Source organism: Brugia malayi (assembly GCF_000002995.4).
Source record: "Brugia malayi strain FR3 genome assembly, contig: Bm_v4_Chr1_scaffold_001, whole genome shotgun sequence".
NCBI lineage: Eukaryota > Metazoa > Nematoda > Chromadorea > Rhabditida > Onchocercidae > Brugia > Brugia malayi.
The window spans coordinates 10297597-10324065 of NW_025062475.1; the positions used below are offsets into that span (position 1 = coordinate 10297597).

The 26469-nt window shown below is 24.7% G+C and overlaps 2 protein-coding genes across 5 annotated transcripts; both read left to right on the forward strand.

Annotated features, from left to right (window-relative positions):
• Positions 1-3011: 3011 nt before the first annotated feature.
• Positions 3012-11870, forward strand: Bm5431 (Protein kinase domain containing protein; the record flags this gene model as incomplete). 2 transcript variants are annotated; one of them, XM_043077389.1, is made up of 16 exons in its annotated part: positions 3012-3192; positions 3390-3488; positions 4307-4401; positions 5298-5478; positions 5600-5738; positions 5976-6066; positions 6208-6376; positions 6589-6859; positions 7109-7221; positions 7431-7576; positions 8099-8224; positions 8499-8687; positions 8993-9199; positions 10933-11066; positions 11345-11487; positions 11776-11870. In XM_043077389.1, the coding sequence occupies 16 exons, from the start codon at positions 3012-3014 to the stop codon at positions 11868-11870; spliced, it is 2379 nt and encodes a 792-aa protein (XP_042933323.1). The 2 variants fall into 2 exon arrangements, with proteins under 2 accessions (XP_042933323.1, XP_042933324.1); XM_043077390.1 differs by lacking the exons at positions 3012-3192; positions 3390-3488; positions 4307-4401; ... (9 more) ...; positions 8993-9199; positions 10933-11066 and having other exon boundaries at positions 11355-11487.
• Positions 11871-19726: 7856 nt separating this feature from the next.
• Bm4798 (Uncharacterized protein) lies at positions 19727-23235 on the forward strand (the record flags this gene model as incomplete). Of its 3 annotated transcripts, none has more annotated exons than XM_043077391.1 (5): positions 19727-19792; positions 19998-20087; positions 20683-20796; positions 22105-22278; positions 23029-23235. In XM_043077391.1, the coding sequence occupies 5 exons, from the start codon at positions 19727-19729 to the stop codon at positions 23233-23235; spliced, it is 651 nt and encodes a 216-aa protein (XP_042933325.1). The 3 variants fall into 3 exon arrangements, with proteins under 3 accessions (XP_042933325.1, XP_042933327.1, XP_042933326.1); XM_043077393.1 differs by having other exon boundaries at positions 22105-22273; positions 23029-23057; XM_043077392.1 differs by having other exon boundaries at positions 22105-22198; positions 23029-23057.
• Positions 23236-26469: the final 3234 nt, after the last annotated feature.

Genomic DNA, 26469 nt, shown 5'->3' on the forward strand with positions numbered 1-26469 from the left:
GTTTAAAATTTAAATTGACTAGTTGAAAATGAACTATTTCAAGTCTGGAAATGTTTTCCATATTAATTTAACTTTTTTTTTTTTTTTTGCAAGAAAGTTGTTTTAACTCAAAGAATGAGAAATAAAAGAAGTATTGCATTAATAAATATTTAATTAATAAACGGAAATAAATTTTGGGAATAAATGTTGCTGAATCCTGTCTGAAATGTTATCCAGGCATTTCAGAAATATCCGATATTTAATTTTCAAAGAATCAATCAAATATGTGTATATGATCAAATAGCCCTAACCTTTTAAATGCAATAATGCATTTATTACTTGCAAATAATTTCCGAAATGAACCAAATTTCTTAATTAAATTCAATTTTTTGCATTTCACAACCTCAGATTTTACTTCAAATTTATTTGGTTTATTTTTTTAAAGAAAACAAAAAAAATCTTTGTTAATTTTTTTGCTATTGACTAATGTTTTATTAATTTGGAGAAAAAAGACAATTCTTGACGAATATTTAGATATATTTTTATTTTTTTTTATTTTTTCCTAAATAATTTAGCTAGTTTTTGCTAATTATAAATTTATGTTTTACTACTTTTATGCTCACCCTTATTCATTTTAACTTCACCATCCAGCAGTTTAACAATTTTGGTATTCAAATTTAAAATTTCAAAAATTCCAAATTCAAAAAAAGTTGGTTTGTTTTTGTTGAACATCGCTGATGAAATTTAAAAAGACCACTTAATACTCATCATTCGAAATAAGGATGAAAGAGCGAATAATAATTGCATTCCAATTATAAAAACTCAATTAGCAATTCAAAATTAATGTTTGTGCTAAACAATGTTTTACATTTTGCAAATATTTCAAGAAATTATTTTTAAAACTTTTTCAAACTATGTAAATAGCTTTTTCTTGACGTTCCATTTCTATTTCTTTCCTTTTCGATTGCATCTAACAACTGAACCGATTCACTCAATTATTTTATTAAAATTTATTAAAATCCATTTAATTATTCATTTTCACTTCTTTTCTTCTTCATTCTACTTTTCTTTAACGAATGTTAAATTTTGATTTGAAGTAATTTAATATCTCAACCGTTAACGGTTAGATTTAAAATTTGATGAAAAATTATTGTGAAAAAATTAAATATCAAAAGCCTTAAGTTATTTTTATCAGTTAACACATATAACATTCATTGGCAAATAATTACGATGAATGATTATAGGAGGGTGGATAGTGATGATAAATGTCTTAGATTGATTTGAACTATTTTATAGATCATGATTGATGTTTTTGTTTACTTCAAATATTTCATCATTTTATCAGCCTTGGCTCATTGAAGTGATAAGTGTGCAAATGGACAAGATAAATTTAAACTTTTGAGTAAAATGATGGAAAACTTTAAAAATCAATTTTGAGTAAGTTAAATTTTACAGTGTGATTACTAAGAACAGCAATTTTAACAAATAGGCACAAAGTGTTTTAATTAAATGTATTAAGAAATTCAGATAACGTAGTGGATTTAAATTATTTCGTTTCGTTTAGCTTAATCTTTCTTTCATTTGATCTTTGGACGAGATTAATCACTTCCCATGCTTATCATAGCTATCATTTATATCATATCATTATCAGTAGTGATTAAATTATACTCCATTTTCAGTCTAGACACTTATGTAACAGTCTGTTAATTGGTTAATAAAAGGCAATGATCAATAATTATAATAATACTATTAATATTATTATAGGAAATAATCTTCTTTTAATCCAATTGCATTGCTTCCTTCTTACCTAATTCTTTCTTTTACTAATTAATTAATTAATTAAAAACAATTTTGGTTGAAGCATATAAAATGAACGAAATTTTTCCAAAAAAAAAGTTCAAACTCTAAAACAAAAAAAAAAAAAGAAAGTTTCTTAGCAATAAATGAAATTAAAATCATATACTTCGCTAATTAACTAATTTAATTAAGCAATATCGTAATTTAGCAGAAAATTATACTGCATATGTAAAATTTTTTCATTTTTCCTTGAGAAAAAAGAAGCAATTTCATTTCTTTTAATATTATCATTTGCAAATTTTCAAAAGAGATGAAGAGGAGAGAGAGAGAAAGGGAGAGGGAGAGATAAAAAGAAGAAGGAGAAGGAACTTTATCATGCTACAATCATTATCAACAAAAGTTAGTAATCAGTTAACCAAATGTTCCTGCTGTTGCTATTAGAATGATATTTGCCTGAAGCAAAATGAATTTGGTCGTTGGACAGCTGTGAGATTGAACGTTGAAGTGCACTGATGATATATTCTCGAGACTCGGGAGCAAAAGATAAGGATGAAAGTGAATGATTCTGTCAGCTGGCAGTTAGACAATCATTCCACCAAAACACTATCACTTCTCCTCCTTCTCCTTCTTCTTCAGTTGAGGTTATTCGTTTAATTGTGTGTGTCCGTTGACGATGCAATTTCTCATTAATATATATTTTCTGGTAAATATCTATTCCATAACATATAAGTATATTTCTTCTATAGTATGAGTATTTCATTGGTTGACATAAGAAATTAGTCAAAAGTAAAAAAAAAAAATGAAAAATAAACTGATATAAGCCAAGTTAAGTTAGTCGGACACTATTTATTAGCCAAGCTCAGGTTAACAACAAATTTAGTATAATTAAAATATGTATACATTATGTTGCATATATAATTTATTGCAATGACATTTTTGCAGCATAATTAAATATAAGTATATTTACATATATAATTGAAATTTGTCCATTTTTAAATTTTATTAAATTGGCAATATTTGGACAAAAATTTGCTTATTCAAATTTAATTTTTAGCAAATTGTTGAAAGGAGGACACTTCAAGTCTGTTCATTTCATTCATTCATTCATTTATACTAGTCCTGGACATAGCAACTAAGCTATCATAGAAATAACAGTACATCTCCAAATGGATGGGAAGTTGAGCAATCGATGGAAATGTTTTCAAATACTGTGAAATTATCCGGACAACAGCAATATGCTACTATTATTATCAGCAATAGATTTCTTGCTATTTCCGGTTTATACCGGTGCAGTTAACCGGGATAGTAATGAATGTAATAATCAATGTGACCATTATGCCGATACTGCTGCTTTTGAAAACTGTATTAAGAAATGTTCATCTGAACGATTCACAACCAATGCTTTTGCTAATAGAAGTATTATTCGTTCTTTTCTTTAATAATTAATTGTTTAATTAAAAATGCAACTAATTCAGTTATTTGAATCAGATTAATAACTAAGTAATAATTCTAGGAATAATTCTCAAAATTTAACAAAACTTTGATTTTTTTACTAAGTCTGACAAAAAAAGTGGAAACTAAGTTAAGCAATGGTAATTTGTGCTTAATTTTAGGATATCCATCACCACCATTTAATATTAGTGTTGATACAACTGCAATCATCGGTAACGTAAAATTTTTAGAATCAACTGTTAGCTGGAATTTTGAGCCCGGTAAGGTTCACATCTTTAATTCAATTTCAAGATTAATTAATTAATTTTCTTCTTTCACTCTTTCATATTTCTTTCTTTGCCATCTTCATTTTATTCAGAAAAAAAAAAATGGGAATTCTTCCATCAAAAAACTTTTCACATTTCTTTCTATAAATGAAGAGATATTTTTATATCTCAGTAGTTTTAATTTTAACATTATGCATACTGTTAAACAAAAAATAAAAAATAAATCATTGCACTTGAAAATTGTGCTATTATTATTGCTCTTATTATTATCATTGTTATTAATTACTACTATCTTTTTACTATTAATATTATATTAGCGCCATTGCTACTATATACCACTGTGATTAATATTATTCTCGTTATTATCATTATTATGATTTTGGTTGCTAAGATTATTATTACTATGTTAAGCAGAATAAACTCGACATATTTAGGTAACTTGACATCTGGAAAATCACATTGATCATAATACAAGTCTTTTTAATGTAACGACCGCATCGCACCTTTTTGTGATAATCTAACATCTGGAAAACAGCAAAAACAAAACTGTTATAAACCTTATTATAATAATCTTTCTCTTTTTTTTTTTCTTCCTTTAAATTCATATTTAACATAACAGAAAATGTTTTCCATCGAACAAATTTCCGGTTTAGAAAGCTAAATGTGGAAAATCTGAAAATTTGAAAAAAAGAAAAAAGGAGGAAAAAAAAGGAAAAAGAGAGAAAGAAGAAGTAAATATAGAATAATCTTTTAAAGAACTAGTTTTATTTCTAGAAAAATTTTATTTTTCTTTTTTTACGAATTATTTTTAGACAGTGGACGTGTCGGATTTTATTTGCGGGTAACAGCAGTTGAAGATTGGTGTGAACGCGACTTTCCTGGATATTATACTTATGAAATTGGACCGGTATGGAATGAATGAGAAATTTTGGAAATTTGAAATTTTTCTGAAAAATTTAGTAATAAAATATGGAAAGAAAAGGAAAAAGGAAATATACAAAAATTGGATAATGACAAAATTTTACAAAAATTTTAATTTTGTTCTTCAAATCACTTCCATAAAATTTTATATATAAATACAGAGGATAGATGAAAAATGAAATAATTCTAAAAGTTTTCGGAATGTTTTCGAAAACAGAAACCAAATGCTAAAATGCCAAAAATAATTTACGAAGAGTTTACAAAAAAAAATTAGATAATAATTTAACTTTTGATCCTTTTCAATCTCTCACTTATAATAAACGAAAATTTCATGCTAAAAAAAGTATTTATTTTTCGATTAGTTATTTTTTTTTTTATGATTTTTGAAATGTCCTCTTAGCGAGTAAAAAAACCCTTTGAATAAAATTACTTTATATAACCTTCGAAATTCTAAACCATACAGTTAACAAAAAAAAAATCATAGACATAGCTTGTAAAAGGATAAAAGGTAATAAAAAATTAAGTTAAATCTAATAATAAGTAAATTTGTGTTTTTAAATTAAAGTCCAAATTTTTTACTTCTCTTTTTTCCATTTTTTCCTATTTTCTTTGTTTTTTTTTTTTTTTTTTTAATTTCTTTTTTACTTTTGCATATTTCGTAGTTAAAAATTTTTAGTTAAAGACTCAAAAGCAATACAAATTTTTGGCATTCATTTATTTCACTTAACTAAATTCTTTTTGCAATAGATTTTATAAGAAATAATTAATCATTTATTGCGGCAATAATTAACTAAGGCAATTAATTATTTGTGACAAAAATGAGTGATAAATAATTTTTGTTTTCTTAATTTTTCGAAAATAAAATTATTGAAATTTTTATAGATGGAGCGATCTCATATTATTCCCGCGATGACAACTAATTCTGAGCCGTTGGAAATTCAACATGATTGTACATATCTTGTACATATGCATTCAATGCCATATCCTTATGGCGATCCAAATTTTGCTACTGGTATAAAGTATATGGTACCCACATGTATTGAAGGATACTGTAGTTGTGAGAGTATGTTATCGTATCGCTAATCTATCTATTTTGATTCATAATATTAGCAAAATTGCTGAATAAATTCATTCGGTTCTTTTTTTTTTTTTTTTTTTTCTTTTGTAAAAATTATTAAATTGAGGTCAAAATGTTGTACCAGCAGCTGAAAATGTATCAGTTCGAACGTATCAGAAAGGTGGCACAATAAAAGCTGTTGTTAGCTGGACATATCCGGCTATTAGTGGTCATACCCATCAATTCCGATTTGATCTCAGCGAAAGGTAGCATACAAATTTAATATTTTGTTTTGCTTTTGTATCTTTCCTCTACTATTGTATTACTTATCAATCAATATTTCGTATATTACTTTCATTTGTGAGTTTTATATTTTATTATACATAATTCCCATATTTTTTTTTCTCATATTTATGCAGAATTAACAACATCGATTTTTTAATTCTCTAATTACCAATCAATAATTTGCATTCTTTATTACAGATAATCAATAATGATTTCAGATTTTATCACAACCATCTTAATTTTGCTAATCCAAATGCATTTAAATATCGTATCGCTGATATGCCATCACATGTCGTTTATGCTGAAGAGGTAAGTGTTGATATAATTAAAATTTTAGATGAAATGGTGATAACTATTGTTAAATTTCAAAATAGTTTAAATTGCATTAAGTTTCTTCTCTCTCTCTTTTTATTTGTTTACTTAATTATCGAATTGATTACTGATTTATAGAATGTAACATCTCTTTCAACTGTATTACCCATCGACTTGGTACCAAATGAGGAGTATAGGTTGACAATTTTTGCAATGAATGATCAACTGTGTCACAGCGATGATGTCATTGTTCCGTTTTTCACTGGGCTAATTTTGACTGAGGATGATATGGCTACATTACCAGCTGGTGAGTTTTGCTTCTTTTTTTTTCCTTTTGATCAGAAGAAATCTTTCATTTCCTTATAAATTAATTTAATTACAATGGAACATTCTATTAAAATGCAAATAAATCATTTTATAAAATTTAAAATAAAAATATTAAATAAAGCAAAACATTTGCATTATCAAATTTTGTTTTAATGGTAAAATCTATCTAAAATAGCAATTCCTCAAAAATAGGAGCTGAAAATAATACCGAAGACCTCTATGAAAAAGAATTATACAATATAACCGATGTGGAAGATACCAATAAAAAACCACCGGTGATTTATGAACTGCCGGGAAAATCCCTCTATTCACCTATAATAATCCTGGCGACGACATTTGCTCTCGTAACAGCTATTTCAATGGCTTGCTGTATTGCATATTGTTTGGTGCGAAAATTTTATAAAAATGGTAAATCACAAATTGAAAAATCATCAGTTATACCTTGGGCGATGGCACATTCCAGGTGAAATAAATTGTTTCATTTTATAAACATTCGAAAATGTTTAAACAATTCAAATGTAACCATATGAATTACCAACATTTTTTAATTTGTTTCTGTGATATATGTATGCTTTTTTAGAATAAAGAAAGACAAGTGTAAATTATTTCATGTTGTTAAATTTAAAATCTTTTGAAATTTTTGATTCTTTTAATTTACTTTGGTATATTCCATTTACAAAATAAGCATAATAATAAAATTATTGTTTTATAGCCATTCAATGCTTGAAACAAATATTCTTTACCGACAAACTAATAATTTAGCACCACAAATTGACTATGAAATACCGTTTAATCAAATTCAAGTCGGTGGTATCATCGGACAAGGTTCACTTTTTGTACTTACATCTGTAAAGCTAAATGAATTAAAAATATTCATCTTAAAAAAAAAAAATTCTTATGAATTACTGAAATAATCTAACATATATTTTTTGTGAGATAAGAATTTTTTTGTGAGATATTAAGGTAGTCTTTCTTAGATATACCCAATGTATGGGCACCGTTATGTGGTGTTAAGGTTGTTCTGTTTGTTTCAGGTGCATTTGGTACCGTATGCATGGGTACCGCTTATGGTGTTGAAGGATATATCGGTCCAACAACAGTTGCAGTTAAACAATTAAAAGCTAATGCTGATGAAAATGAAAAGCGTGAATTTTTAGCTGAAATGGACATTATGAAGCAGGTCACTTATATTAAAAGGATTAATAAAAAAGATCGAGTTAACAATTTATTTTCTTAAATTAATATTAAAATAATTTATTTATTATATTAAAAGAATCAGTAAAAAATTGAGTTAACAAAACAAAGGCAAAATAAATTGAAATCAACAACTAACAGAAATTTCTTTAAATTTGAGCAGTCATAATATTCATAACTTTATTAGATTTGAATCGTAAATAAGTAAATAAATATACAAATATAAATATAAACAAACAAGTGAATAAATAAATAAATACATATATATGTATATAATCCAATAAACAATCGTAATAAGGAAGATGAAGAATTAAGCACATTAAATTTGTTTATATAAATAGCACAAAAGATCTTTGTGTTTTATATTTGTTTATTTTCTTTTCTTTTTATCAATGATTATTTAACATTTAACAAAGAAATCATTTGTTTATTTATTAAATTAACAATACGTATATAGAAGAATTTTTATTTCCAAATTTTTTAGGATAAATTATTTGCATTATTTCAGGTTGGAAGACATCCAAATATTGTTGCAATGTACGGTTGTTGCACGGAACCAAATCATCAGTGTATGATTATGGAATATGTACCGTTCGGAGATCTCAAACATTACTTACAAAATCTTCGAAAGCAAGTAAAACATATAATCATTACTTCCCATCATAATGACATTTGATACTTTCAAATATTGTGATAATATAAATATATCATTCGTTAAGTTGATCATAATATATGATTATTATTCGTTACTATGATAACATTAGATAGATACCTTTATGATTCTTAACTTACTTAAGTTTTATAATAGTCATGATTATAATATGTTTATATATTGATTATACATGTTTTTAATCATGATTATAATTTGTTTATATATATATAATATATGAAGATTTATTTCGTTATAGTTTGATCGGGCTATGGTAAATATGAAATCATCATTTTATGGCCGTGATGCGCCGATTAGTCCATCACTTCCGCCATCGATGCATTCATCATTTCTGTCAAATTTGGATGACAATTCACTGCATAACGAAACTTATCATATGGATCCAGTTGAATTACAAAGTTTTGCTATACAAGTTGCTAACGGAATGGTATATTCGTTCAATTTATTCTTTTTTCTTTCTTTTCCAATCGCTGCAATTTAATGATTTATTTAGATTTATTAAATCTTTAAATCCATATTGAACTTAATATTTATGTGCAAAAATCTTCTATTTATATGATAAATTTTATATTTCAAATTAACACTGGTGAAGTTTAATAAATTTTTAAAAGCTTTTTTGGATTCATTCGAAAAAAAAAAAAGTGAATAGAAAATTTACGATGAATTTAAATCGACAAAAATATTAATATAAATTTATCACTAGTCCTTTTTTAATGGAGCTTATTTTTTAAGGCACATATCGAATCATTGGGTATTGTTCATCGAGATTTAGCTGCCCGAAATATCTTGGTTAGTCGTGGGAATCAATTGAAAATAAGTGATTTTGGATTATCACGACATGGTGTTTATGTTAAAACAAGTAAAGGTGTAATACCACTTCGATGGTTATCCGTTGAAGCCATTCAACGAAATATTTACTCAACAAAAAGTGATGTTTGGGTTTGTTTTTCGTATATTTATATAATAATAATAGTAATAATGATAATAATAATAATAATAATAACAATAATAATAATAATGACAATGATAATAATAATAATGATAATGATAATAATAATAATAAATAATAATAGTAATAAACTAGATAGATAGCAAACCAAAAAAAGTCATTTATTAATAAAATGATTCCAAATTAAATTATTTATTATATATAATATCGATAAACTTAAAAGATATTAGAGTACAAAATTGAAATATACATGGATACAATAAACAATTCTATATTCCCTCTCTCTCTCTCTCTCTCTCTCTCTCATTCTCTCTCTTTCCTTTTTCAACATGTACATAATGTATGGTTAAATTGACAAAGTTTAATTCATCAATTCATTCACTTCATTTTTTAATAAACAACGTCATCTATGTGTATGTACGTGTGTGTGTGTGTGTGTGTGTGTGTGTGTGTGTGTGTGTGTGTGTGTGTGTGTGTGTGTGTGTGTGTGTGTGTGTGTGTGTGTGTGTGTGTGTGTGTGTGTGTGTGTTGTGTGTGTGTGTGTGTGTGTGTGTGTGTGTGTGTGTGTGTGTGTGTGTGTGTGTGTGTGTGTGTGTGTGTGTGTGTGTGTGTGTGTGTGTGTGTGTGTGTATGTACGTGTGTGTGTGTGTGTGTGTGTGTGTGTGTGTGTGTGTGTGTGTGTGTGTGTGTATATGTACTATGCAAATCAACGGCTTTAACGTGCATCTGAATTGAAATTGATATTACTTTTCAACAATTATCACTGAAAATATCTTTCGCTGCCTTTCTCTTCCACTCGCTATTTACTCGTCGTCTTATCACCTTATCTCTCTCTCTCTCTCTTATCTCTATACGACTCACAGCTAATTTTTCAACTCTCGGCAGATGTTATGCTAACTATAGTAAATGTTATCTATAAATTTGATTTGATTGAAATGAAAAGCATTTAAATTCTCACCTTGCCCAAATGCCAACTGTCACTTCTTCTCTCTTTCTTGCATCCCTCCTTTCCACCACTTTCTCTACTCTAATTTATTACTTTTTACACCTTAACTGCCTATCTAGCATCTCGAATTGTCGAGAAATATCAGTTATAGTTTATCGATTTGTTCGGTTGGTCAGTTGGTCAGTCGATCGGTCTGTCACTCTGTCTGTCTGTCCATCTGTTCGTTTAAAGATTTCAGTTTATCTTCTTTAAGCTTACAAATGAGAAAAATGATTATTTAACACATTGATTTAGAGGGACCAGGCAAGGAAGAAAGGAATGAAATGATAAAATGATAAGTGATAAATGGTCAAGTGCAGATACTGGTAGTAAATAATAACTGATTGGATAATGATAAATGATAATTGATTAAATAATAATGATAAGAAAATTCTGGTCACAAACGATAGATAACAAGTAATGAAATGCTAGGTAAATGATTAAGTAGTAGTAGAGAAACTGTTAAATACTTATCTAATCATACCTTTAATCATTTGCCGAAATAACAGAAACATAGTGCGATTTCAATTTTATGCCAAAGGTTTAGCAAATTTTATGGAATTTAACCTTTCTAGAATTTAAGCAAAAATAGAAACAAAAAAGAAATAAATAAAACATAAAACAGAAATTTGATAAATCATTGAATATATAATGAATACTTAAAGTTTTCTAAATAAAATGAACGACACAAAGTGGTGAAATTTTTGTTCTTTTTCAAATTTGCTTTTTTTTTTTAAGGCATATGGTGTCGTTTTATGGGAAATTTGCACCCTTGGCGGTTTTCCATATCCAACTGTTAGTGATAAAGACCTTCTGAAATACTTACTTCAGGGCAATCGATTGGAAAAGCCCGTATCATCTAGTAATGAAGTGTACGTTTCTTCCACAGCTTTTTTTTTTTAAATATTTCAAATCATTTAAAAGAGACGAATAAAAAAAAGACAGAAATTCATCCAAACGCTATTAAATATTTCAAATATAAAATAGTCATTGAAAAGCACAAAAAAAAAAATTTTGTTTAAAGTATAGAAATATTTTAGACTTAATTTACATTATAAAAATGTAAAGTAAGAATAAATAAAAGCAAAATATTTTAGATGTTAAAATATATTGAAAAAAAAGTTTTTGAATTTAAAATTTTGAAATTTAGATATGATGTGATGATTCAGTGCTGGTCACATAATGCAAACGATCGGCCATCATTTGCATACCTTTGTGAACATCTCAATGATCTTAACAGTCAGCAATGTCCCTATGTTGAATTTGTTCCCGGTGATACTTTACCGCCACCTGGTCTGTTTATTAGTGAAATTTTAAAAGTTTATAAAATTTTTTGCACAAAAAATAAGTGAAAAAATGAAGAACAGAATGATCTCATTTCTGCTGAGATATTTGATGGTTTGAAATAATTCAATATTAAAAAAAATTGTACTCAGAAATTTGAAATTTTTGAAATAAATATTTGAAGTAACTTTATAATTGATGAAACTAACAAAAAAAAAGAATATATATATATAACAGAAAATAATTAATTTAATTATGTCTTGTCATATCTAATGAGTGTAAACAAAATAATTTCAGATGGTTATTGCGAATTAGTGGGAAGACCGATGACACATACCGATTTATCAGCAATTGCCGATTTAGAAACAACGGAAATTGTTGATCAAAGCTGACAAAAAAAAAAAAAAAAAATGAAATATTTCTTTCGCTCTTTCTTTCATTTATTCTCCTTCTTTTCTAAATAATTCCTACTGTTTTCATTATTTATGTATATTTTAAGTATGCACCAAACATTTATTATAGAACTTAAATGCAAAATATTCTTTCTTCTTCATTTTAATTTAAATTGCAAAAAAAAAAGAGAAAAAAAGATTGCGGAATATCAAAAAATATTGTTTATTTCAAAATTTTAAGACTAAAACTTCTTCTCTTCCCTCTTTGTAATAATAAATGATAATTTTCATTACAACTAATTACTAATGCTATCATATAATATGCTTAATTAACACGATTGCCACTATTTCACTGCAATTTGTAATATGTATAAGTGCTGTTATTATGTTTTAAAGTGTTGTGTTATTTCAGTTTTCATTTTCAATTCTATTTTAAATTTGTTTTATTGGGCAATACAAATATATTGTGTAATATGATTATTTTCATTATATGTAAGCAAAATGTTCTGCATTTCGTCGAATTTAATTCCTCAGTTTAGTTTATTTGGCAATATTTACCAAATAAATCCCTGTACTAGTAGGTAGAAAAAATAAAGTTTGTTTGCAGGAACAATTTAGCATTCAATTAAAATTTTTCAGTTTTAATTTTTAAATTTAAAATTGTTTGCAAAAAATATATGCGTATAGTTTTTACTACTAATAATATAATTTTGCAGATTATTATATTATGCACACCGATATACAAAAGCACTGCTCATAACTAGTCAATTGTTTACTTTTTAAAAAAATTTAATTCTTTTTATATCATCTTCCCTCCTAGCTAAAATTGAGCAGCAATATTACTTAATGAGTAAAATTTAAGTTATACAAATTGTATAATAATCAAATATAAATTGTTCACTATGAATTTATCCTAATTTTAGGATTTGTACAAATAATTTTGACATTTTTCTATTTTATTACTCTTTTTTTTCTTCCTTTCTCTTTTCTGCCTTCTAATTGATACATCCCATTTTCTTCTTTTTTTCATTTTATCTTACATTTAACGCTCTCTAATCATTTGGATTATTAATTATATTCCACTTTCTTTCTTCTCTCAATTTCTTTTTTTTTTTTTCAATGATTTATTCTAATGAAATAGAATTCGATTTATCATTTACATGATAATAATAGTAATGATAATGACGATGAATGATTGTGATTATGACAATGATGATAATTATGATAAGTTATTAAAACTATGATAATAGTGATGATGACAACAACTGCATCACTTTTTATTTTTAATTTCTTTACTTTAATTATTCTTTTTTCTTTACTTTAAATTTTGTACAATAATGATAATTTTTGATTATCATCATTTGCATTTTTGATTTCGTTTTTCCTTCTTGTTTTTTATTCGGTTGTTATCATTTCCAATTAATTCTTATTAATTAATTTCTGTTAATTGATGTATATTACCATATTTTTATTCATTCATTGTCTATTGTCCCTTCTGTTTATTACATGTACAATAAAATAAAATTACATTTGCATAAAATAAAGTATATAACAAAAAATTATTACACACACACACACACACAGACACATACACATACACATTAGTTAAAATGCACAAGTGGTACTAATAAATTAAGAATCAATCTGTCGTTAGTTAATTTTATACGAAATTTTTCATTTAATTGATGAAAGGTTAAACAATAATATATATGTCATTTCCCATTTAATATACCTCATTAATTTTCTCCCTTTGAACTTTTCCGCTTCTTCATAAAACCCATTTCAAATTTCATATTTAATGTATTAAGTAATAAATATATAAACATAAAAATGCATTTCCATGAAATCAAAATTTGTGCACTGAAAAAAATTAAAGAAATGAGTAGTCGAATCAATTCTTATTTTATCGCTCTTAAAAATTCATATTTCTGTTATTTTATTATTGATTCATTCAATATTATTATTCAAGGACTGAAAATAATAATAAATTATGATAATGTTTGAATCTATTAAAAGCTGATAAAAAATTCATAATTCGTAATCATCAAATAACGGATGCTAATAATTTGTATATTATTCATTTCCACCCAAATTTAACTTTTTTTCAATTTTAAATTATATAATTTAAATTGTGTTTTATTATATAATAAAATTTTTATAACTATCAAATCAGCCAAAGATTTTATTGTTAGCATTTATATTATATCAGTCGTTTGATAATAATTAATACACTTTAATGTCAAAAATTTCCAAACATGTTTGCATAAAAATTACAGCATTGTATTACCATTCCAATAATTTTTTCTCATTGCGCTTTTTTCATTTTAATTAAATTATATTTTTCATTGTGGATACTTAAGTGAGTAAGATAGCGAAAAGACGAGTAATTATTTTTATGGAAAAAGAAGTCAAAAAAAAAATGCCTTAAGCAGTTTTAGTAAATTTTCATTTTAATTAAGTAATAATACTAATGCAAGCAATTTATATACATTAGAAAAAACTACGACAAAATGTTTTAATTTCTTTTAATTTCTTTGAAAAAAATTTTAATTTCTTCCATATGAATAAAAAGATATAAATAAGATAAATAAAAATAAATAACAAAATATTTGAGGTTGACATTTCAAATATCAATAATAATGTTAATAATAATAACAACAATAATGGTGGCAATAATAATATTTATTACATTAATAATAGTAATAGTGACAAAATCAAAAAATATTTAAAAAATTTAATCCCTTAACAACAATAAACTTATCACACAAAAAGCAATGATGTATGCAATTATACTAAATTAATATTTTCAAAATTTGAACATTTCCAAGACATAAAGATGAGAGCGATAAGTTTTTTCTTAAATTAAATTGTTAACATTGGATGCAATTTAAGTGATCCAAATATGTGTCACATTTGATTATTGTATGAAAGAAAAGCTTTCTACGCATTCATCCATAAATTAATTAGCTTTTGGGATAAATCTGAAAAGACTTATCCCAAAAGCTTTCTCTCATATCTTTCATTCTCATTTTATTTTGTCATAATAAAATCATTTATGGAATAAGTGATTTTTTTATACTCATTTTCATTCTTTGTTTACTTTTTTGTTTTCCTTCCCTGAATGGAATTGCATAAATTTGGCAATTATTAGCAAAGAAAAATCAACGATCAACCATTAACGATTTTTTTGTTTGTTTATTTATTTTTATTTTTTGCTCATATCCGACTAAGAATATTTCAAAAAAAAAAAGAAAAAATTATTTCACTGATATATCTTCTTCCATGAAATTTAGTTAACAAAATTCCGCTTAATTCTTGAACATGAAAAAAAAATTTTGTTTTGCTTAAGAAATTTTAGAAAAATAATTTAGCATATCATTTAAAAACTCCTCATTTTTTAATGGAAAAGATAGAACAAAAACTTTGAAAGCAGTTTTTTTTATTTTCCTTTATATAATATATATACTTCCTTCAAAATAAAAAGTAAGAAAGTCTTTTTCTCTCTCTTTTTTTTTTTAAAAAAAAAGAACTGTTTATATTAACTCTGCCATGCTCTGAAAGAAGAAGCAATTTCTCACTTGTATTTCAGCTTACTTAAGTATTAAAAAAAGATTTGTAAAATTGTCAGCAAAAATTTTTCGTCCCATATTCAATTCATTTATAATTGATGTAATAAAACCTCCTTCCTAGTATAATTGCTACTTTTTTTAAAATTGATTGAACTGTTTTAATTACGTATACGTTGATTTTATCTGCCATTAGGAACAGTTTTTGCAAAATATCGAATTATTACGGATTAATTTTATTTGGCACTTATATCTTCTGATTTTAAAAAGAAAAAATGAAAAAAGAGCGCAAAAGTTTTAAGTTACAAAAAAAAAAAAACATATGGAATCAACTACGAAATATAGTGACAAATATTCGATGATATGATGACAAAATTTAGTGACATTACTATTACCTGTGAGTTTGGTGACATTCCATTGTTAGTGCTGATAATTGAATATGTTATTTGCTTTACTGTGAAAGAATATTCCTTTTTATACAGTGGCAAATACCACACTTTTTGAGACATCGCACTTTCTGAGATGCGCCTTGTTTAAAAGCAACTTTAAATGTTTTTCACTTTTTTCTTTCATTTAAATTTGAACCCAAGAAGTTTATAACAAAAATCAGTTATTTATTTCTTTACCGCTTGTTTATTTACATAAATTATTTACTATTTTTAATTACATGTTATTATTAAGTGTGAGATGACAGAAACGAAGAAAAAAGCAATAATGGATCATTTGTTGTCTATTGGATTAAGTTGACAATTCATAGTGATTATAAATTTTTTAATGCATCATGAATTACAGTATTGATTTTAATTACTAATGAGCTTTCATATTTATTATTTGTTGATGCTTTATAGGTAGCATTACTCTAATTGTTATAACTATATTGGTAGATAATTTGAATCTCATTATTAAACAAATTTCTTGCTCGATAATAAAGGTTATGTTGTCTGATATTAGAAACTATATGAGCTACGGTAGATACTGTATTGGAGGACAGTAAACGGTGCATTAGGATACTGTATTAGAGAAGTGTAGCATACTGTAGCATGTGAGTATTTAATTATACATTCCTATTTCAGAATAAGAAAATGTAAAGAAGTTAAGTGCAGGAAATATCGGAAAATTTTTTGTCCTTATTAAAACATTAAAACATATAATTTAATTTGAAGAAAATAAGAAAAAAGAAAATAATTATTAAGAAAGAGAATTCATGTAGTTTTCCTTTTCTTCGTCCTTTTTTTTTTTTTTTTTTTTTGGTTTCTCCTATAGCAGAAAAAATTAAAACTTTATCAGAGGTAAATAATTACATTAGTCATTTGTTTTAATTTTATTCTTTAACTTAGTTTCCTCTCACATAGTTTTATAAAATTTTAATTTTTCTCTTTCTTCTCTCTTTCCATTGCTTACTTGTTATTTAATTATTCTTTATTCAAATAGAACTTTAGCTTGTTGTAATCAACTTATCTTTTGCTGCCTTGTTAAAGTAATCTCAAAGAATGGATGAAATAAGAAGTTATGATTAAATGACAATAAAATTTTTCATAAGTAAGCCATTCATTTGTTTACTTCAACCCATTGGCCATTCATAATCGACCGTCGTTTTAACCACCTCAATTAATACTTCAACTTAGTTAAAGTATCTTAAATGACTGATTTACTAATATTCATTTTATTAATTTATCATTCATGCTCTCTGTCTTCCTTAGCTTACGAATATATTTAATATTCTTTGTATTTTATATGATGAATTAATTAGCTAATTAATTATCTCTATTATTATTATTATTATTATTATTATTATTATTGCCTCTGTTATTGGAATAATCTTTGTCAAAATCTTGGTAAATTTTAAAAGTATGATTTTTACACAAATATAATAAAAAATAAAAGGAAGTCCCAATTTATCGAAAATTTATTTATTGCTGGAAATATGGCACATATCGGTTACCGATTAGTTTTCATATAATCCAAATTTTTGGCTTAAATTTCGATTAAATTTCTCAAATATATTCTGTTACATGGTAATGGTATGTTATAGAAATATCTCACCAAAATTACTAATTACCGTAGTTTTTTCCTGATTTTTTGTTTTTTTAGCTTCGTTGGGCATTTTTGATCCTTTTTAAGTTTATGACTTCCTTATATATTTATGTATGTAAACAAATAACGATAAAATTATTCAAGCAAAATAAGCTTTTTTTGACTTTTGCAAGATGATTATTGTTGGTCAATATATGATTTTCTTGCATTTTTTTTAAAGTATTAAATGAATCTGTTAAGTAGTTATCAAAATTATTTCAATGTAAGTCAAAAATTAATTAATTTTAATCGCTTATGAAGTTTATAGCAGAAAAAAGAGTATTTGTCGTGATGGTGATGTTTAACTATGATAAAAAATTTAATTTGCTTATGTTAATCATTCCAGGATTTTGGCATATTTGCCATTTGCACTTCTGAAATATCAATAAATGAGAATTAGTCATTTCTGAAAATGATTGCTTCTTGTTTATAGATATTTCGGAACAACTTAACTGCAATATCGAGTCGATAATCATTTCCGGTATCAAATAATCAGTCATTTTTTAATTATCGCACTATTTTGGAATTATATTTGCAACGATTCATCAATTCTTAATTTTCAGTTAACTAGAGATAATTATTTTGTAAATGAAATTTTAGAAATTAAACGAAAATAATTTATTTGATAAATGAAATTACAAAAATTAAGCTAAGATGGCTTAAATCGTAAATAAAATTTTCAATTGTTTCGCATTCTTTGGTTTAATTAGTTGAGACAAATAAGATAATTCATAAATAAAAATAAGTGAAAAATAAAATAATAGCATTTATAGTATACCTATAATTTTTACACTCAATGCAAAAGTTATCAAAAAATCTTGAAAGTTTTGTGAGTGTTTAAAGTTTAAAGTCATTTCAAAATAAGTTATAATTTAGTATGTCATTAAGTAAATAAATTTCTTTTGAACATTTTTCTGTAACATACGTTACTTTAAGCAACATAAGCAAATTTCTTTTTACTTTATTTTACTTAAACATAATATGTTTCACACCTTTTTTTATTTTATATGGTATGGGAATAAATTACTGGAGGAAAGGTATTAATTGGAATTAGAAAACAATCCCAGTAAATTTTGCAATTTTCAAATCTTTTTGCATCATTTAAGTGTCAGATTTCATAGAATTAGCAAAGACAGATGAATAAATTGTAATTTTAATACTAAAATATATTTTCGGAAAGCAAAAAAAAATGGTAGAAAATGAAAATGTTTTAAATCACTAATTTATTGAGAAATAATAATTAAATGATGAACATTAAATGTTCTATTTGAAATTGTTTTAATATATTTTGTAATATAAGATTATGCTTCAAATATATTTTTATACATTTCATCTTTATACTCTGTGATAATTCTTTTGAACTTAAAGTGATAAGCATTAACATTTCATATGAAATTATTTTTAATGGATAACTTTTATGCTGCAATGATATTATGCTACATCTTTTAGTCACTTGTCATTGATTCTGATACCCTTTCCATCTTATCATTGATTCTGATACCCTTTCCATCTTATCATTGATTCTGATACCCTTTCCATCTTATCATTGATTCTGACACTCTTGTCCATCTTATCATTGATTCTGATACCCTTTCCATCTTATCATTGATTCTGATACCCTTTCATTTTATCATTGATTCTGACACTCTTGTCCATCTTATCATTGATTCTGACACTCTTGTCCATCTTATCATTGATTCCAATGTTTTAGATTAATTTAACATAAATTCCTATGCCTCAATCTAATTTAACACTTCTATCGTAAATTCTAATTTTCCGTTTAATTTCGATTTTTTCCATTTCAATCATTTTTAGTCAAATTTCAAAAAAAAAAAAAAAAAAAAGAATCTTAGTTGTAGGAAGCAGAAATTAAAATTGATCCAAAACATCCAATTTGTATGTAAGGTTGTTTTCGATGAAGAAGCAATGAAGCGCGTAAATAAGCGAATTTCTTTTCAATTATTCAAATCACAGAATGCTTTTAGTAGGAATGTAAATTGTGTAAGTGCAATAACATAAAGGTGCGAAGGTTCTCGATGGAGCTTTTGATTCATATTGAAATGCATTTTACCGGAAGGATTCTAAAATATTCTGCCAACAACAAATCAAAATGACAATGATATTATTACTACCCTAAAAGTATTCATATTGCTACTACTACTACTACTACAATTATTATTGTTATCACTGTTATCATTATTATCATTCTGGCAATAAATGAGTCAATTCATTAAAATTACCGATCAATACACCTATTTGTTCAGTCTTTGTATATGCAATAAGGTTTTATTATACGAATCATTTTAAAAGTTTCATCAAGTTTTGCTTTTTACATGTATTCTTTTTTAAATAAATTTTCTATTTCTTATAGCTCACAGTCCATAATTTATGGTTTCCTAACAGTTAGAAGAATTCAGCAATTATTAACTTACTCATACGATAAACAAACAATAATTATTAGTTAGGTTTTGTCATACAACTGTTGCAGGTACTGATTTATTGCTTAGGCATTGGTCAACTTATTGTTGCTGCGTTTTCGCTTGCCCAACATTTTGTTTCTGTCATACAATTTGGTAAGGTAGGTTTTAATATATTTAAATTGGTAAATTTTTGTTTTTCATTGAACAACTTCGAAATTACAAAAAAAAAAAAAGTTATTTTAAACTTATTTTAACGAAAGTTTTTGACTTTGATTAAATCGATAAGATATAAAATACGGTGGAGTATGTATCATGAAATTAGAAGGTAGAAGTGCAAACATTTTGAATAAATCTAGCTAGACAGGTGTACAGATGAGTTAAGCCTAATTAGTCTAATAGGTGAGCAAGCATAAAGACAGGTAAAATTGAAAATTGCTTTATACTATCGGTAATAATTTGCAAAGCGATGAAATTCTGAACAAAATGAAAAAGCAATTTATTTCAGAAACATAGCAAATAACAAATTTTATAGTTTATTATTATACATTTCTTTTTAATTTGCATGGAAAAAATTTGTTTTTCGATTTTCTCACTTATCAAAATATACTTACTTCGTTATCATATCAAACAGACAAATTATCAGTCATTCATTTCATTCGATTTTATCGTTTGGTAGTTATTACTGCCACTTTATTGATAATATTTACTTATTGATAAGGACTGAATTTATTGTTACTATGAAATTTCTTTAAGATATTCAAATGCTCATTTAATGGATCCACAAATGGCAGCAATGATGCAGGCAAGAAATTCCTCAGTCATGATATGATTATCTTCGATTTCGGTTTATTCCATGAGCTTATTAAAGTATGATATTGATAGTACTTCCATAAGTAAAAAAAAATACCTAAAAATTGAATCCTTCGATAATTCTTGTATGATGAATTTATCGATTGATTTACAATTCATTGTACGATAGATAGATTGATTGATTGACTGATTGATTGATTGATTAATTGATTGAATGATTGGTTGATTAACTTAGTTCATTTTTTTTGTTTAGTATAGTTAACAATTAATGGAGAACTGTTAGTAAAATCTCATTCAATAATGTAATATCAAATATATGAATCAATAAAAGAAAAAAAGAAATAAGAAAATTGAAATTTAACTTAGCTTATATTTATATAATTAATTGTAAGATTTTTCTTCAATAGAAAAGAATCGGTGCATACTTCGTTTTGATATAATATTTAAAATTCAGTAGCACAGATTTATTCTTTTGCTTTTTTAATTAAAAATGATGGCTTTGAAAAAAAAAAGTAATACGTAGAAAAGAGTGTTTTTTTAGATTAAAGATCAAAACTGAAGCTAAATTCAAACTGAAATATAATAAATAAAAAATAATTGAGGTAAAGTGAAATCAAAAAATATTTTTCATTTCTTTGAATTTCTTTTTCTTTTGAAACAATAAGAAATTGAATGTTTGTGTTAAAATAAACATTTGAAAAAAGTCTTTAAAATTAAGTTCAATTCTGTCATACAATCACTTAGTTCTATGTTTCAAAATAAATGAAAAAAAAGTTGGAATAATAATTCGTCTTTTTCAGGTAAGCAATTTTACAATAAATTTTTTTATTCGAAAATTTAATCGTTGTCATTAACTTAATTTTGTCAACGTGAATAATTTTTCCTTTTTTTCTTTTTAAATGAACCCATTTAATAAGAAATATTGTTTAAAAAAAAAGATTTATACTAATATTTACCTTTTTACAGGGCTGATTTTCTTTTTTTTTGGTAGCATTTATTTAAATAATTAAATAAAAATCCAATGACAATACTTTACTAATTAAAAATTTCGATATTTTTTTGGTTTTAAATTGGGTTAAATATTAAAGATATGTAGGACATTGTTTGCTTTTTTTTTAAATAGGGAAGGAAGAGAATGACACATTTGAAGAACACTAATTAGTTTAATTACTATTTAGAAATCTTAAAATTTAAAAGAGAAAACTATGAGTATAACTTGTGCAGCAACTAATTATAATATAATTCGTACCATAACTGATCACAGAACTACCTGTAATGCACTACCTGTGATTACAGTATCAATTTTGTAATTATAAAATAAGCATGCAATCTTCTCTCTATTTAATAAATAGATGAAATTTTAAGGTTGAAGAATGTGTAGCAAATTATTTGGACGGTGGATATATGCGCTGCTTATGGTGTATTGGACAAATGGTGGCGCTAAGTGCAGCATTGTTCAGTATGTTGTTTATACCTAAAGCGCATCCCATTTACCTTTGGCCACTTCTTATCGTCCAAAATGCTTATTGCTTCGGTTTGGTAATTTATTTTAAAAATAACAAATTTTCTTTCATTTTATTTGTTTTGCTTTTTGTTTATCACTGAATTACTGAAATATTTATTATTAAAATGCTACGAAAGGATGAAATAAATAACATTAATTCTATCTTACATTCGTTGCATAAAGATAAATTTAATTCATCTGTCTTCTTGTGTGTCATATTTGTCTAAGTTGACCGTTGGTCAATTACATTTGGAAGAAGACGAAGAGAAAAATAATTAATGAATGTTATAAAGAATTACTGTGAACTCTAATTTATAATTATTTATTCATACATAATCAGTAATTCAAAACTCATCAAATATCTTTAATTTGATACATTCATACCAAATACAGCAAATATTTGATAAAATTAAGCAATGATGCTTGAAGCTTTTACACTAATTTCTTTTTTTTAAAAAAATACATTTTCTCTCGGAGAAAATGTATACCAGTAGACGATGAAGATCAAAGATCAAAACATGTTCTCTTTTTTTTTTTTCTTTTTTTAAATTTGCATTAGATAAGCAGGTATTGCAAAATGATTAAATTGCAAATAACAAATATTTCCGTTCTTTTTTTCTTTCTTTCTCTTCCCTTTTCTCTTTCTCTCCCTCTCCCTTTTTACCTTCTTATCATTGCTTTGTTTCCAATCATTATCAGTGTACATATTAAAAGTAATAATAAAAGATAAATTCTATGTACGAAAATTTAATTAAATTAATTAGTTTTTTTTACCTGTGTTTCAGGTAATTTTAACAATAGCAACATCAGATAAACTTTTAACAAGCCTTTTGCATCCTGCTAATGGTCATTTGATATTACTTATTGTTATCTTTTTCATTGGTACTTCAGCGAATTACTTATTCGATTATATTTTATGGCATTATTATTGGTATCAGGAAACGGAATATATTAAACGGACAGGTTCACCTGTGGTACCTTTTTGGGTGTAAATTATAATTAAAAAATGTTGTTTTTAAATTTCTTTAATCTTTTTAATTTTAACTTATAAATTTTGATAAAAGATAAATGGAAATTTTGAAGAATTATTCTTGTATGTAAAATTGTGCAATAAAATTTTTTCCATTTAATATTAGTTGGAACTTTGAATATGATTCGATGTTATTAAACATTTGCAAATATTTCGAGAATTTTCAACTGCTACGATTTGTTATCTTTTCTTTGTTTTCATAGTAATAAAATATTACAATTTGCTTTGTTTGATTTATACATGCTATGAAGTTATATCATAACTCGAATAATTAATTAACTTCAATAAATATTTAATTTAAAAACGAAATTGGACAAATAAGTGAATGGTTCAATAAATTGTTTTTCTCGGATATTTAGGAATAAAATTTAAAAAAAATATAATTCATTGCTTTTCAGCAAATTGAATAAAATTTTTTAATGATTGATTGAGTAATTTACCATTAAACAATTATATTCATAAATCGTTTAATATATGCGATAGTAATGTAATACATCAACAATAATTGTATAATATCTATTTTCATTTCTATTAATAATACCTTAAAAATTATTTGCTTTTTATTTTTAAGTCTTTTATAAAAATTATTTAAAAAACTGGTGGTAATTTTTTTCTTCAAAGTAAAAATTAATATATTGTAAATCTTTAAAAATTATTGCATGATAGCATTTTTTGAATTAAAATTTTTTCGTTTCGTTGTTTTTTGTTTTTATTATTTTATGTTACTAAAGTTTCGCTGTTTTTTCTACATGCAAATCTTCCGATATTTTTCCTAAAATTTGTTTTCCTTAACTTTAAATTATTTAATTCTATGATTATCTTCTCTTCTAAATTTAAACTTTAATTGAAAACATTAAGATGAAATTTAATAGAACTGAAATTTCTGAATTACTTTTTTCACGGTGTTAATATTTTTTCTTTTTTCATGAAAATATCTCAAAAATATTTTTTTATTGAAATTTTAAATTTTGAGTAAAACTGTTTACTATTATTCGTTATGATTTCATCAGTAATTTGATATTGCATTTAGCATTGCAATTAGGTGAAAAATTATATGAAAAAATAAATTTGCTAACTTTTCCACTAATTTAAACATTTGAAATTTTTTCTGTTTTACTTCGTTTATTCAAGTATTTAATATAATTCTAATATTTCTTATCAAAAAAAAAAAAAAAAAAAAAAAAATTTCAAGAAATAGCAATGGTGGATGAAAAAGTGAATAAATTTTTTACTTTTAATTCATAAATCTTTAAAAAATTAAGAATTTCAAGAATGTGAAGAAGAGAAATGAATAAATGCTACGAAAAAGTTTTAAAAAAACACTTAAATAAAACAAAGAAAAAGTTAAATTATTTTCAAATTTGTAAATGCAAATTTACTTAGCCATCAAAAACAGCTAAGTGTAATTAATTTCATAAATTCCACTAAATATATTGACTACTTTTATTTAAAAAAAAGTTATTTTCCCTTCAATTAGCATGAGTTAGAATTAAAATATTTCATTTCTTATTACAATTAATATTTACTTCTTTGAAAATAAGTATTTAATTTTTGTATTGAATTATTGTTGGATAAAATTCAAATTTTAACATTTTTCCTTCTTTTCCTTTTTTTTTTTTTTGAAAAAAGTCAAATTTGTTGTAAGCTGTAATCACTGATTATTGATATTAAAATTATAAAAAAATTAATACGGCAATTAATTAATTGTTAAATAATTGATCGTATGAAACGGATAACTGATAGTAATTTGCTAATTAATTAATAAAAGTTGATAAAATGATTTGTAATCAAAACATTAATAATAAAACTAAAATGTTAATTGTTATTATAAAACGAAATGAACTGCACTTAGTTCAATGCATAATGAAATGAAATTTTTCTTACTTATAATTTTCAATAAATCCTTGCATAACTCAATTTGAAATCAAATATAATTGAAATAAATATTCTTGGCTAATCGATGTGTTTCATTAATAATTTGGACTAAAAAAAAAAAATTTTTTTTTTTAAAAAAAGTAATATAAACATTTTTCAAAATAATTAGTATCAATTCAAATTTTTTCGATAATAATCAAAAAGGAAGAAAAAGATAATCGATTATCGATTAATTGCAGCCTTAATAAAATAATTATGTAAATAAGAAATGGAGCAAAAATATACTCAGCATTTTTGAATGATTTTATCCTTTGAAGAATAATCCTTATAAATTGAAAAATAAATTAATGAAGAAAGGTCAAAAGTTCAATGTATTCGTTTTTTTTTTTTTGTTACAAATAAATTTACTCGTTGAAAATGATACTATTATTACCTAAAAGTATTCAAACATAAAAATGAAAAGTACCAAATAAATTAACTATGTAATTAGCTCAGTTAATTAAATTTGAATTTGTATGACAATGGTACTATTTCATTGATTAATTAGCAGTAAATGTGAGCTTAAATTGTCGCCCACTTCGTCATCAAAAATTTCCATAGCAACATATTTATATGTGTATATATAAAGCAATCAATAATATAAATTAAGAAATTAAAAAAAAAAAAATTGGAATTATTCAAAATGATTTCAGCTAAAAGAATAAAGTTTGTACAGCTTTTTTCTTTAATTCTTTAAAAAAAAAAATCATAATTTTTAATATTTTATTGTTTTGATTGCTACTGTTGGAAGCACTTTACTCTGATAAATTTGTTTCATAAAATTTAAATTTCCCACTTATTTATCTTTCTGTAATATGAAAGTTCAAAAAATTTTCCTTTTATTTTCTCTATTTTCATCGATTCTTATCGATTACTGATAGATTCGTTAAACATTAATTGGCTTTTGACACAACCATTTTTGCATTTCGAATTAATTAAAAGTAATTAAATTGAAGTCAAATTATGAAGTAAAGTTTTGTTTCAAATCTATTCTATATCATTGATTATAGTAAAATTTGCAATCTCAATTTTAAATATTTTGAAGAAATCCCAAAATCTTTGCTTTTATTTAAATTTTAGATCGTAGCTTCTTTTTTTAAAAAAATTTTTCTTCTGTGAAATAAGTTAACAAATTGATAGAATTCATATTTGAAATGAACATTTTGCGTTTCAAATGAAGGGTTTATGAATTTTTGAATCTATTTATTATCACAAAAAAATTGAGTTTATTTATTATCATATTATCATTATTTATTATCAAAAAGAAGCTTATTTTTCGTTT